The sequence below is a fragment of the Pieris brassicae genome, chromosome 6 (genome assembly GCF_905147105.1).
Source record: "Pieris brassicae chromosome 6, ilPieBrab1.1, whole genome shotgun sequence".
Taxonomy (NCBI): domain Eukaryota; kingdom Metazoa; phylum Arthropoda; class Insecta; order Lepidoptera; family Pieridae; genus Pieris; species Pieris brassicae.
The window spans coordinates 4,744,804-4,758,247 of NC_059670.1; the positions used below are offsets into that span (position 1 = coordinate 4,744,804).

Sequence of the window (13,444 nt, forward strand, 5' to 3'; positions counted from 1 at the left end):
TCATATATCGTGCACTTCTTGTTCCTAAATTGGATACTATCCGAGACATTGGACAGAACATTTTGTAACTCGACCCACAACCATTTATTTTGTAGGTTATCCCTAACCGAAATACGCTTTGTCTTATTGGATAAGCGAACTACTGTTGCGAGTGTAATATAATAACCCAACAAATAGCTCTTAATTTTTGGGGTTAAAAAATATTGCTTTTCTTTTTAACTGTCTATAGAATACACGTACCTTTTTTATCTAATAGGAGGATAACGGGCAGGAGGCTTCCCTGATGTTAAGTGAAACCGCCGCCCATGGACATTCACATTGCCAGAAGGCTCACTTGCGGCCATTTTTTGTTTTTTTTTAACTTTAATTAAATATCATCGACCATATCATCCTTTCAAGGTTATACTTTTGACGAGTTATTTCAGCGAAAGCTGAAAGCTGAAAGAGAAGCCAGTAAAAAGAAAACATTTCTACGGCTAATACTACAAGTTTTGTAAGTAATAATTAATAAACGTATAACATTTTTTTTTATCTCTATAAACTAATTAGTTTTGAATTATGGAATAAATCCATAATTTCAGAACTCGAGTTAAGTTTCTCAACCAAATCTGCCCGCTTTAATACTACTATGACGTTAATGAGTATGTTGAGTATGTTGTTTGGTACGCGAACTTGCATCACCTTTGGGATACCTACCTTGGTATAATATAACACAATTCAAGAGTTACGAGAGGGACTCTTAATATTAACAGGTATTTTTATGTCATTGATACATTAATATAAACAGTATTATAATTAAGCGATAGCTTCATTTGGAACAGCCTCGATATATTTCTCGGGCTAGTTGCCATGTTTCCGTGAGGAAGATGTTAAATGGATTGAGGAAAACTCAGTGTAAATCAAGAGAATTTATGCCTCTTTCAACAATAACTATTTCACTTTGTACCGCAATCTATGTTAAGGGATTTGTATGCTTCGATCGTATTTTGTTTAAATTACTTACTACTAGTTTTTATAATACAATTAATAACTACGTTATAATATTTTGAATATTATTTTACGTTTTAAGTTATATTGTTCAATCTAAGGTACTATCAAATACCATATAATATATTTAGTTCTTTTGGACAGCGTCAGTAAAACGTACTGTCTTCTCATTCTTAATAAGAATCGGTTTACAAATTATAAATTGTAATGAGATTAAATCCACACAGTGCACGGAAAAATATTATTTTGTGAACTACCAAGTAGCTTATACCATAAAGAAAAACATGGAGATATGACCTGGAGGAGTGCAATGGCTTGATTTGATTTCATAAAAAGGCATATTTAATGCCGCATAGACACACACATACCATCACGCTAACACATGGCTAACGTCACCCATTGGTTGATACTCTATATCAAAATGTAGAAAACCTTCACCCACGGCATAAATTGGAAGGCATCGCATTTCCGCCATGTAGGTCAAACACCGGTTTAGCCTATTAATAATTATATTTTAATTAATGAAATTCCGTAATAATCTTGGTAGTAATAAATTAAAATATAAAAATTAAATTATTTTTATTCATGATATAAGCCTTTTGTTAATTTTTTTCTAATATAACTTAATTTAGCCAATTTCTATAAAGTTGCATATAGTAGATCATTTTTCGAAAAACAAGCTCATAAAGAAGTTTCACTTCTTACGTGTGTAGTACACGTTTTTTTATATGGATAATATAATTTTTATGCACTATTTTATAAATAACAATCGAATTAATTAAAAATATATTAAATATCCTGGTGCATTTATATTAGTAATTTTATTAAGGGAGTATTTCGTAAATACAGCGTCATTTGCGTGCATGACTTTGGTGTCCATAACGAGAAATTAAATAAAATGTCGTAGGTAAATAAAGTTTTAAACCACAGTTTAATGTAAATTAGACTGCAGGCATCATTCTGAGTTTCAATTTCCAGTTCGCTGGACTGAGAGCGTAGTTAAGCGAAATTAGATTGGCCTAAGTAATATTATTGAGATGGTAACAACTTCTGGGTACAGATTACTTTATTAAAAAAAATTATAATGTAAGAGCGTCTTTGTCATGGTTAATATTGCCAGTAAATAAAAATTAACCATTATAATGGGAATAATTTGAAGTCATGCAGGCTAACTTTACAATTTATTAAAATGTCTTGATAAAATAATGTATACTTGTATCTAGAAAATACAGTTCTAGGCTTAAATAAATGTAACACAAACTTAGGATATGATAGGTTTTGTTACCACTACTATTACTGTAATATCTTTTAATATACCTAAGCAATCAGAGCCGATAAATCAAACTGCCATTGTAATTAATAATCCTTGCATTATTAATTAAAAATAAATACATTTTATTTGGATTTTCATTAGATGTTGGTAGATAGTAAAATTATTGTAAATTATTTGTGTTGTATGTATATAAATTACAGAAAACAAACAATGTCATTTCAAAATGGCGACGGTAGTATGAATTTCAGCCGTCAGCCAAGAAAAGTATGTGCAATTGTAAATTTGTGTGAGACGGCTTGCGTCTATTTCATTAACGTCACGTCTTATGGTATTATAAAATTGTATAATCTGTATGTTTTTGTACTTGACTATAGTTTCACTGAGTACAAAAAAGGCACAAATTTTGTACCGAAGTTTGAGAACAACGTTTGTCATAATTTTCGCACACTTAGCATATATTTGTTTCTTTTAATAGTTTTCTGGTTGCCTGGATAGCTAGAGATAACGCCGTCAATTCTAATAATTTGTGTGTCTATTACTTGTATCGTTTTTTTGTTCTGTTAAAATCATGGAAATCAGTTTGTATATAATACACGTAAATAATTAAGTTTGTAAAAAATTGCAATGTTTGTCTAGTAGTTTGGGCGTGTGACTCGCATCCCTGATGTCGTAGGTTCTAAGCCCGGCTATTCACTTTCTATACCCGCGTTTAACACCAGTGAGGTAAAGGAAAACATCCTGAAGAAACCGGCTCGCGTTTGACCCAAAAACCCTTTACCTTTTAGAAAAACAAATGATTACAGATACATAAATTAATAGAATCTTTTAGTTTGTAAAATTATTGGAAATGGTTTTATATTTAATTTTATTTGCATTATAATTTAAAGAGGTTATCCTGTTTATTACTGATAACAATTTGGCATTTGACCACATTGATTACAATATACCTACTCTTAAAATGAATGTCATCGTGACTTGTTGTTTTGATGTTTGTCCCAGAAGAATCGGAGAAAATGCTTTCTACAATTATTAAGTTAAAGTTTCTACTTTAACTATAATTTTTATAACCTTTTATTACCTTATACTATAAACAAATAGAAGTTACAAATGTAGTACAAAAATTTACAACACTTTGAATATGAGTAGTGTTTGCCTAGTGGCTTCAGCGTGCAACTTTAATCCCTGAGGTCGTAGGTTCGATCCCGGCTGTGCCGTTATATTACTACTAAACTTTACTACCAATGGACGTTCTATGTGCGCATTTAACATTCTCTCGAACGGTAAAGGAAAACGTCGTAAGAAAAGCGGCTTACCTTAGACCGAAAACGTCGACGGCGTGTGTCAGGCACAGGAGCCTGATAACTTACTAGCCTTTAAAACAAATGATCATGATCATAAATACAGAAATCTGAGGCCCAAACCTTAAAAGGTTATTGAGTCACTGATTTATTTTTATTTAATAATTATTTTCAAGTTTATGAACATTTTTTATTTTCTATTAACTAAAATATTCGTTAAAAACCATACATACAAATATAACAGCTGTCTTTTGCGATATAAGTCACTCATATCGCCAGTTCGAAGTTAACCCTTGACATATAATAACTTTTCTCATATCAAAATATCCAAAAATTTACATTTCGTTAAACTTCCATTTAATAGCGGACGGTTGAAACAAAGTTAAAACTGTTACACCTTAATTACTTGACCCAGTTACCATGTGTGTGCTAATATTATTAAGCGAAACATGATACTTGATATACGTGATGAGGAGAATCCATCCATCAATAATTACGTTAGAGATCTTGTTCTGAAATGCTTTGTTAATTTAAAGTATTGTTATTAATCACATATGTATTAACATGGCGTCTGGTAGACAGTACCTACGGGGGCACATGCTAGAACTAAAGCCACTGCCAAGAAAACTATTTGTTTTTATTTATAAACTATAAAACATTATAACGCATGTTCTTAATTTGTATAGCTCAATTTGTATTGTTATTTACAGTAACTTGTAAAACTAAGCATACAAACAAAAATCAAGATTAACAAGGAACATGGTTTATCTTGGAAATGTGTCAAGCCCTTCGACCAGAAGTTGTTATAAGACCCACAGAGCCATAGTACGGTAGATTTGGTCCCCAGCCTCGTGCGAGTGAAGGGTACTTTTAACAGAGCGCACACCTAAGCATACAAACAAAAATTAATAATAACAAGGAACCTTACTGATTTAGGGAGTAGGCGATTAAGAGAAAATCTCATTGAAACCTATAAAATCCTCACTGGCCATTATAATGTTCCAGGAATTGAGAAGCTCTTTATTTTAAGTGAAAATACACATTTGAGGGGTAGTTCTTTAAAACTGAAAACCACTCAATATAACACCAATTCCCTAAAGAACTTTCTTCTAAACCGAGTAGTGGCCGACTGGAATAGGCTTCCGGAAAGTATAATTAGTGCACCCTCTATGAACTCTTTTAAAGATAGGTTGGATAGATTCTCCAAATCTCCGAATACGCGCGCATCAGCTCATTAAGTTGCTAGTGTGTTTATGTACATAATAATAAAATAATGGTTTATCTTGGAAATGTGTCAAGCCCTTCGAACTTGGACTACAAGTTGTTATAAGACCCACACAGCCATAGTAAGGTAGATTCGGTCCCTCGTGCGAGTTACTGGTGCTTTTAACAGAGCGCACGATTACCGTGAAAGGCCAAAGGCATAAACAAATTGAGAAGCTCAGCACTACAGGAGCCCTTAGCGAAAAGATTTTTAACGCTCATCACTAGCGTTTGAGTATGGGTTACATTTTCCTCATCTTACCAATACCTTTTAAGCCACCGATCAAACGGAGACTCTCCTTCTTTACAAGTACAATTAAAAGTTATTTAAAATTCGTTGAAAGTCAATTGAAACTTATTCATTTTGTTTTCTATTATGTGTAAACATTGTCTATTTTAACGCGTATTTCTTTCCATCCACCATTTATGTGTTATGTATACGAGTATATATAAATGAAATAAAAATAAAGAATTCACTATTTATTTAAAACAATAATTAATTACAATAAAACACATTTCACACATTGCTTACTGATTAACAGCATTAACAGCTAACCGGAAATTGAATGTAATTAAAATAATTATTTAATAACGTGATTTCTTTTCTGTTAGTAAAGTTGGTCGCGTCTTCAAAGTTGCTTTAATCTGTCCGATAAATAAATCCAGTGAAGATGTCTCTTTGAAGTTTGCTTTGTACTTTTCACAGTACTCCAGAAACACTGGATACAAATGTTCCAACACCGCGTGGTCCAAAGTTGGGAAGAGGTGATGAAGCGAGTGGTGTCCAAAAAAGGTCATCACTTTAAAGTGACTGTCATTGATATCTCGTCTGTCCATCACCGCTTCGAGCTCGTGCATGCCCCAATCAGGGGTTATGTCACTAAAATAAAATTTGTATGTATTAATATATATCCAATAAAACCTACATATTTTTACTAGAGTCTAGAGAACTATTTCTTATAGGATAATGTCGTATTGGATTGGGTCAATATTTAAAAACATTTCTTTTACTTAGAATATTAAAAATATATTGACAGTACATAATTGTTGCGAAATTATATACTTATTTCATTACCTTAAACCGCTGACATAAAAAAATTGACTACACCGATCACTAATCAGTAATAATCAAACAAATTAAATATATGTATTTATAAATGACGCAAAGATAACACCACACTTTCGTATTTTCTGTGTACAATCAATAAATTTGTATTACACCTGCCTCGCTGTTTGATTACTATAATGTTTATTAGTTTTCACTACAAACAACAACTGTAACTAATACACACAAAATATAGTTCCAATTGGCTATTTTTAAATGCGACGTTGACGTTAACGGTTTTGGACCTCTTTGGACCTCTCAGTCGATTTATCACCGTGACCGAAATAGGTTATGTTATTCGTTCATGTGTCCATAATCCCTTGTGCGCCGTATTAATCCTAAGTCTTACGAATAAAGAAATTTACTACTGTTTTAATACTAGTAGATTATAATAAGTGTTAATACTAGTAACAGCCGCTTCATACCTATAAAATGTGAATAAATGTTTGCAAACAAAAGATCACTATGAGTAAAACAGTTTGATTGAAGGGCGACTAACGAAAAAAGAAAACCGGAAACAGGAGTTTCATTGCATTGTAAAAACCTTATGGGCTACACGAAAACTGATCTAATCGACGAATACAATAGTAATCGTAACTATATTTTGAATTTACAACAATTTACCTACTCTGCTTATGATCGTAATAATACTGCGGTATCTGTAGCAATGGGTAAGGTATTATTGCAATTTGCAAGTGTAAGTATGTCTTCTTAATAACAAAAGTAAAAGCTTTTGTCTTGTAATTTATTGTAACTAAAGTATATTTGTACGCGTGCACACGTTCTGGGTACGTTACAATAATTTATTGATATTGTTTTGATACCTGATAAACAATGTTTCGTAGAAAGTAGATTTCAACAATTGTTGCAACAAATTGTTTTTTCGAAAATTATTAAGGTCAATAAGGCCAACACTTCAGAATGAAACTTAACGATAATATGTAGGTATGTCGCGGTTGTAGGTATTCGGTTGTAAATCTCGCCGAAATGTCACACTGATACCGGTGCCGTAATAGTTTTATAATAATATTGACTGTTGGAAATAAAATAAAATGTATCGATGAATATTCTCGCTCATTTTAATTGTATGTGAAAATGCAGTTTTTAGTTATACTCATATTACATTATGCATAATAATGCCAGAGTACGTAACGTTCATACGTTTAGGGTTTCCACTTTTTTTTAAATTAATATACATTGGTTATAATACACAGAAAAAGTACATAGTATCAACGAAAAGTAAATTTTATGTTTCTTTATTATATTTAAACATGACCGTGTGGCGCCATAATGGCGAGTGGTAACAGCGAAGCATCGCCAATCGATAAGTTCTGTTTAACGAAAAAATATTTACCCCTAAAGAAATCACATCACGGTAAATAAATTAAATTATTGTATTTACGTGTTAAAGTACAAAGTTCAATTAACCAACAATTCCTGAAATATCGTACAATAGTTTAATATTAAGTACTAGTTGCGGACACCGGACGCGAAAATCAGTAAATAAATTACCTGACTTCATCTCCATCCTTAAAGATCATGGGATGATGATGAGCGGCATTGGAACCAATTGTGAAGAATATAAAACTAGCAGTGCAATTTATCCATAACCACGTCACTACAGCGTGATAAAACGAAGCGCCACTCGTCAAATAGATCCATATCGGTAATAGTAAACCAATACCATCATGCCATCGGATGTGACGAGTGAAGAAACCGGGCCGATAAAAGATAAGACTGATTCTGAAAAATTAGCTAGTATCAGTCGAGAAGAGCGTATCAAATAACGCTCCAGTACAATCACAATAAGAGCTAAATGGGGAATATAATTTATAAGGTGTGCAGTTTTCATGCCTGGACAGAATAGAAGCGTTAAGACTTATATCTGAATCATCAGTGTCGGAAGCACTCGAGTTGCTTTTAATGGCTATTATCGCCCAACTCTCGCATTAGCAAAACCAGAGCTTTATCCCGTACACATGGAGATTCCCAACACATTTATCCTAAGCTTACTGTTCTAGACAAGCATATTAACAATAAATATTAAAGTTAATTGAACGTTTAACTATATACATTACCTTTTAAGAAAGTTTATGATAAACATAAACGGAAATATAAACTGTTCTATCACAATAGCGTAATCAGCATAAAATGGCCGTTCTTTTCGTGGATTCCAGAAAATTATCGGCTCAAATCCACTGACTTCTAAGTCCATTAGAGTGTTTGTATAAAGATGGTGGGATAATACATGCGACACTCTGAAATCTCTGAAATAACGTCGTCAGTATATGTGCTCTTTTTCTTGGCGTTTTATCTGCCTTAAGTTATGTATGTATATAATATGCGTAAGATCTTTGATATGATGTTTTTCATCATTATAAGAATAATTGCGCACTTGGAAAAAAAATTATGCATAAAGTTTGAACTCACGACCTAATGGTATGTCACAATCAATAAGTAACCAGCTTATATAGTCCAGTATTAGCTATGCATACTATTATTCGAAGTAAGAAACTGTAATTATGAGAAACTTTTGCCATATTAAAACTTTACTAACATAGATTCAAAGCCAAATCGTTACTAACACTGCCTAACTCATATTCTATCTGAATTAAATGTATGTGTTTAATATTATTACATACCTATACGACCATAGTCCTAAGTTGAAGTAGTACATTCGAAAATTGGGCCCTCTGTGTATATAATTGTGAGCGGCTACCAATATCCACGCTAAGCATACTGAAGCCACAAAACAAGCGGCCGTTGCAATCCAATAGTTTTCTGCCCAAGAAGCGATCGTGGATGCTGCCAAGCAAGTGGCAAGAAGACCATCAGCCACCATGTCCGAACGTCTATTTTCCATTTTTGGGATCGTTTTAAGCTCTTCCCATACCCTTTTCTTCAATGATCGATAAAATCCATCGTCTTGAAACGTGAAAGGTGAATTTCTTGGGGATTTAGCGTCTCTTTTATAGAACTTTGATAACATTTTCTCGGTTGACGGATTTAGATGGTGTGCTTCGAAGGCCTCGGTAACGTCTAAGCCCTAAAATTATACTCGATTAGAAGTTAAAAAGACTTCTGTAGAATTATTTCATTACGACATGCCAAAACATTATTTTATGTGACATTACAAGAGATAAAAATCAATAAGTGGCGCTACAACCTTTTTAGGTCTAGGCCTCAGATTTCTGTATCTGTTTCATGATAATCTATCAATCTAATAGGCACGTAGGTGATCCGCCTCCTGTGCCGTCGACTTTTTAGTGTCTAAGGAACGCCGGTTTTCTCAGTGAAGGAAACACTGTACAAGCGATTGTTAAATACACACATAGAAAGAAAGTCCATTGGTGCCCAGCCAGGGATCGAACCTACGATCTCAGGGATGACAATCGCACGCTGGCCACGAGGCCAACACCACTTCCATTACAAGTGATATGTGTTTTAATATGAATAAATAAATTAATTAAAATTTTAAATTTATTCAATTACAGCAGTTGCTATACTTTAATTTTAATAAACCACGTATTAAATATTACTTCTTTACTTTTTTGTTTAGACGCAGGTACTTTGTTAATCTTTAGTCTCAAATAAAATTACATAGACTTATATAAATGATTACACTAGAGTTAAAAGCAAAACATTGCTCCGAATCCCACAATGCTAGCGCACTTTAACCAAACATTCGCAGAGTTTATATAAACTTAGAAATATATTAACTACAATTAATGTAAATATTTGATAGGGTTTGCTTTCAAATTTCGAACAAATTCAAATCTGCAACTTGAAACACTATATACCTTGCTTAATTCCAACCACTCCCGACCACCAGGATGTCTATGGATAAAACTCTCCAAATCGTAAAGTTTGTCATGCACTCTCCATAGTCCTTCGGCGCCATCGTCCATGGCCTTTCCAGTCAGCCATAATACGGGATCCTTTAAGCCCTCATCTCTAAGTGAAGGATATTTTAACTGCGGAAAACTAACGTGCGTCTTTTTTTCTTTCGCCCTTTGATTAGCGATTTCCACATAATCCGGTTCTTTAGGCGCCATATTTTAATAATTATAATATTAAAACAAAAAAAAATTATGGTGCGTAAGACTTAATGAAACAAATACATTGTCTTACATCGCCTTTTATATCGAAAACGTTCAATCGCTCCCGAAGTTAATAAACAAATGTTATATATAATTATATAACAAGGCGATACCGTTTCAATCTTATCACAACTACATATTTCGTAAACTATACACGATCTTATTAAAATAATACAATATTAATTAAGTAAATCGCAAATTGTCTATTATACGTACAACATTTCAACGAGTTGATGCTGTTTATTCTTTAATCCAGTCTTAGGTAATTATTAAGTACCAATTATGTAGGCTTACTATAAAGTTAACGATTATCTAGTTGATAAAAGATTAATTTTCGTTTTTAGATTCAGTAATCGAGAAGATATAGGACAGGACTAATTTTGAGACCGAAAAAAATCGTATAATACATGACAAGATGTAATGTAAACATTAATTAAATAATTATTCTAACGAAGATATATCCAGTATAATTTCTTGTGATATCAAATGCTCATAGTTGGTTATCATTGTTTATGTAGCAGCTGATAACATTTATTTATTTGTCTTACACAAACAAATTACATTTCAATAATTAAATCAAACTGTAGACGGTTCCCTTACGATGATTTCCTTCCCCGTACACTGTTTGAATTTCGTTCAGAAAGATAAATCTATCGTGCGACGCTATTATGTATAATACATTGTAATTAAAATGATTTGCATTTTCTAAAAATATTAAAGTAAATGTCCAGGCGTGAAATAATACAACATTATTAATGACTTGAGACTTAAAACAGTTATTTGTGACTGGTCAATAGCATCTAGTCCAATCACAGGCACGCGTCAAAAACGTTAGTCCGTTTAACCAATCACAATCTAACGAAATGAACGAAAGTCGAAATTATGGCGTCATTTCGTACTTAGTTCATTTTCCATTGAAATATAACTTAATTATCATAACTTCATCGGTAATATCAGATGCTTATTAGAAATATTAAAATTCTTAATTATTAATGTTACATAGTCGCCATGTTATATTTCCCTTGCAATATGCTTTATGATAAAAGCAATATTTTTGTACCCAAAGATTTTACAACTTGTAATTTAGAGCAACTATAGACTACGACACATATTTAATAATTTCATAATATTTTGTTACAATTTGATGTATAGGCCATTAGCCAATTAAGTGAGGGCCAGTGGTGAATCCCAAAAAAAATATATTTAAATTACTACAATAATTGATACTTAACTAAATATGACTATTTAATCGGCCTGATATGAGGTGCACGATACATAATCTATATAAATAGACTTATTACTAGTTGAGAATTTGACCGGTCCGATGAGAGGTATCCGATCAAAGCTATTGGTATCTGTTGTCCGCTTCCTTTTATAATGGTTTTGCGGAGGGGTACAGGTACTGCTTATGCAATACTGGAGTGCAATGGATATGAAACAAGCCTGTACATATCGTTAACAAAGCACTGGAAACTTATTTTTTTTTTATTAACAATTATATATAACCTATCAAAGATACCATTTATATATCAGAATCGTCCTTAGATTATGTATAATAACAATTATATATTTCAAAAACGGTGAAGTTAGCTACAACATGTCCGATTAGTAAACGAGTCTATGGTAAATATTTAAATTATTGTACTAACCTTCTTCATCATCATCAATGGCTATACAGCCCTTTGCGGGACTTAGCCTCCTCAAGTAAACTTCGCCATCGCAATATATCCAGTGCTTCCCGCGTCCAAATGCGAACCCCTATTGTTTCGAGGTCTTTGACAACTCCATCCCACCAACGCAACCTCAGTCTACCGGGTTTTGTTTTGGCACCGGGGTGTAAGTTCAGTAAGAACCTTGCAGCTCTGTTGTTCGTTGTTGATGTCAAAGGATGTTAACATTTTATAAACAAGTAAATAATATATAGGTGGAGTTCAGAAACGAGGCTAAGCGCGCACTATGACTATGAATGTCAAAATACAATGCAAATAAATTTGTTTCGATTTTCTTTTTAATAATTTTTGATGTATTTAAATTATTACGTTAAATTTTTTAATTATTTTATACTTTATTGTAATCCATATAATTAATAAAATATAATACACATATGATTTAGCCCGTAACGTCGTTTCTGAATAACCTCCCCTTAACCACCTTAAACCTTCAAGACCAAGACCTTAGAGTAAGACGAAGAAGAAGAACGTAAAATATATAAGTAACTGGTTACTTTTAAAAAAACCACTCAGCTCAGTAAAAAATCTCCTTTTTTAAAACTAGAATTATTTTCTATTTCTATTATCTATTTTCTAAATAGTTGATTTTAAAAATGCTTCTCTGAATTAATAAGGTTATTCAAAGTATTTTCACATGAAAATCTCTAAAAGATTTTTTAAACTAAAAGCTTTGTTTGAGGAATGCTTTACAATGTACCCACAGCATGTTGCGAATTTTAGCCAACAGTTTAAAATTAAATAATCCTAAAAGCTTATATCATTATAAAACCCTTTTTTATAATCAAACCTCGGTTGAGCCAGTAGAATTTTTTTCAAAACTTCACTTCATTCACGGATTACATTCGTATTAGTTTAGTTTAAGTTTACTGACATAGAGAATAACATAATATATTGACTTTTTAAAGCAGTTTTTGCGCTCCGCCACTATGTGAATCCAATTACCCACTAAGTATTTGCAAACCTTAGATCCATCAAGGAAAGAGCGTAATTCTTAAAAAGCTCGCTACGCACTTGCGAGCCATCTGCCATGGCCATCAACATCAGGTGAACCTCTGAGCGTTTGCCTTATCTATAAAATATAATGCACACAATTAAAATGATTAGTACAACTCCGAAATAAAATAATGTCCTTCATGACATCGCCAAAACAAATAGTACATAATTATGTTCCTTAATAATCGCTTGTTATAAGAATATCCAAAACTGATAAAATATAAATTATTTCGAATCACACTTTTGAATTCTCGGGTCATATCAATACAAACTTCGAAGTAGGTCGGACGTTACAATACGTCGCAAGTCGCAACTGAATATGGGATACAAGGGAATACGTACGAAATACCGCATAAATGCTTCCTTATGCAAAATACTGTGAATCGAAAGCGGATCTTACTAAGAAAAGCGAATAATATAAGGCTATCCTTATAGAATTGAAGAAATAATGTATCAAAATGGCAGGTTTCGAACTCTTTCGCTATTATTATTGGGCGAGTGCTGGTTAGTAAAACTTTTTATTATAAATTCTTTAGATATTTTATTATAATGTTTGTATGCTATTTCGTTTTATAACGATTAATTATAGTGTAAAAAAACTGACATTTTGAGCGTTGGACGGCCTCGCACTACGTAGACAGATAACCTGGGGAAGGTGGAACAGAGCGTATTAGAAATTTAGGTGAGAGGCCTAG

At 32.6% G+C, this 13,444-nt stretch overlaps 1 protein-coding gene across 1 annotated transcript; it reads right to left on the reverse strand.

Moving 5' to 3' along the window:
- Positions 1-5,288: 5,288 nt before the first annotated feature.
- Positions 5,289-10,117, reverse strand: LOC123711138 (cytochrome b5-related protein-like). The gene is made up of 5 exons (XM_045663563.1): positions 9,727-10,117; positions 8,569-8,972; positions 8,005-8,193; positions 7,439-7,669; positions 5,289-5,701 (listed from the first exon to the last, which is right to left on the reverse strand). The coding sequence occupies exons 1-5, from the start codon at positions 9,979-9,981 to the stop codon at positions 5,407-5,409; spliced, it is 1,374 nt and encodes a 457-aa protein (XP_045519519.1). The 5' UTR covers positions 9,982-10,117; the 3' UTR covers positions 5,289-5,406.
- Positions 10,118-13,444: the final 3,327 nt, after the last annotated feature.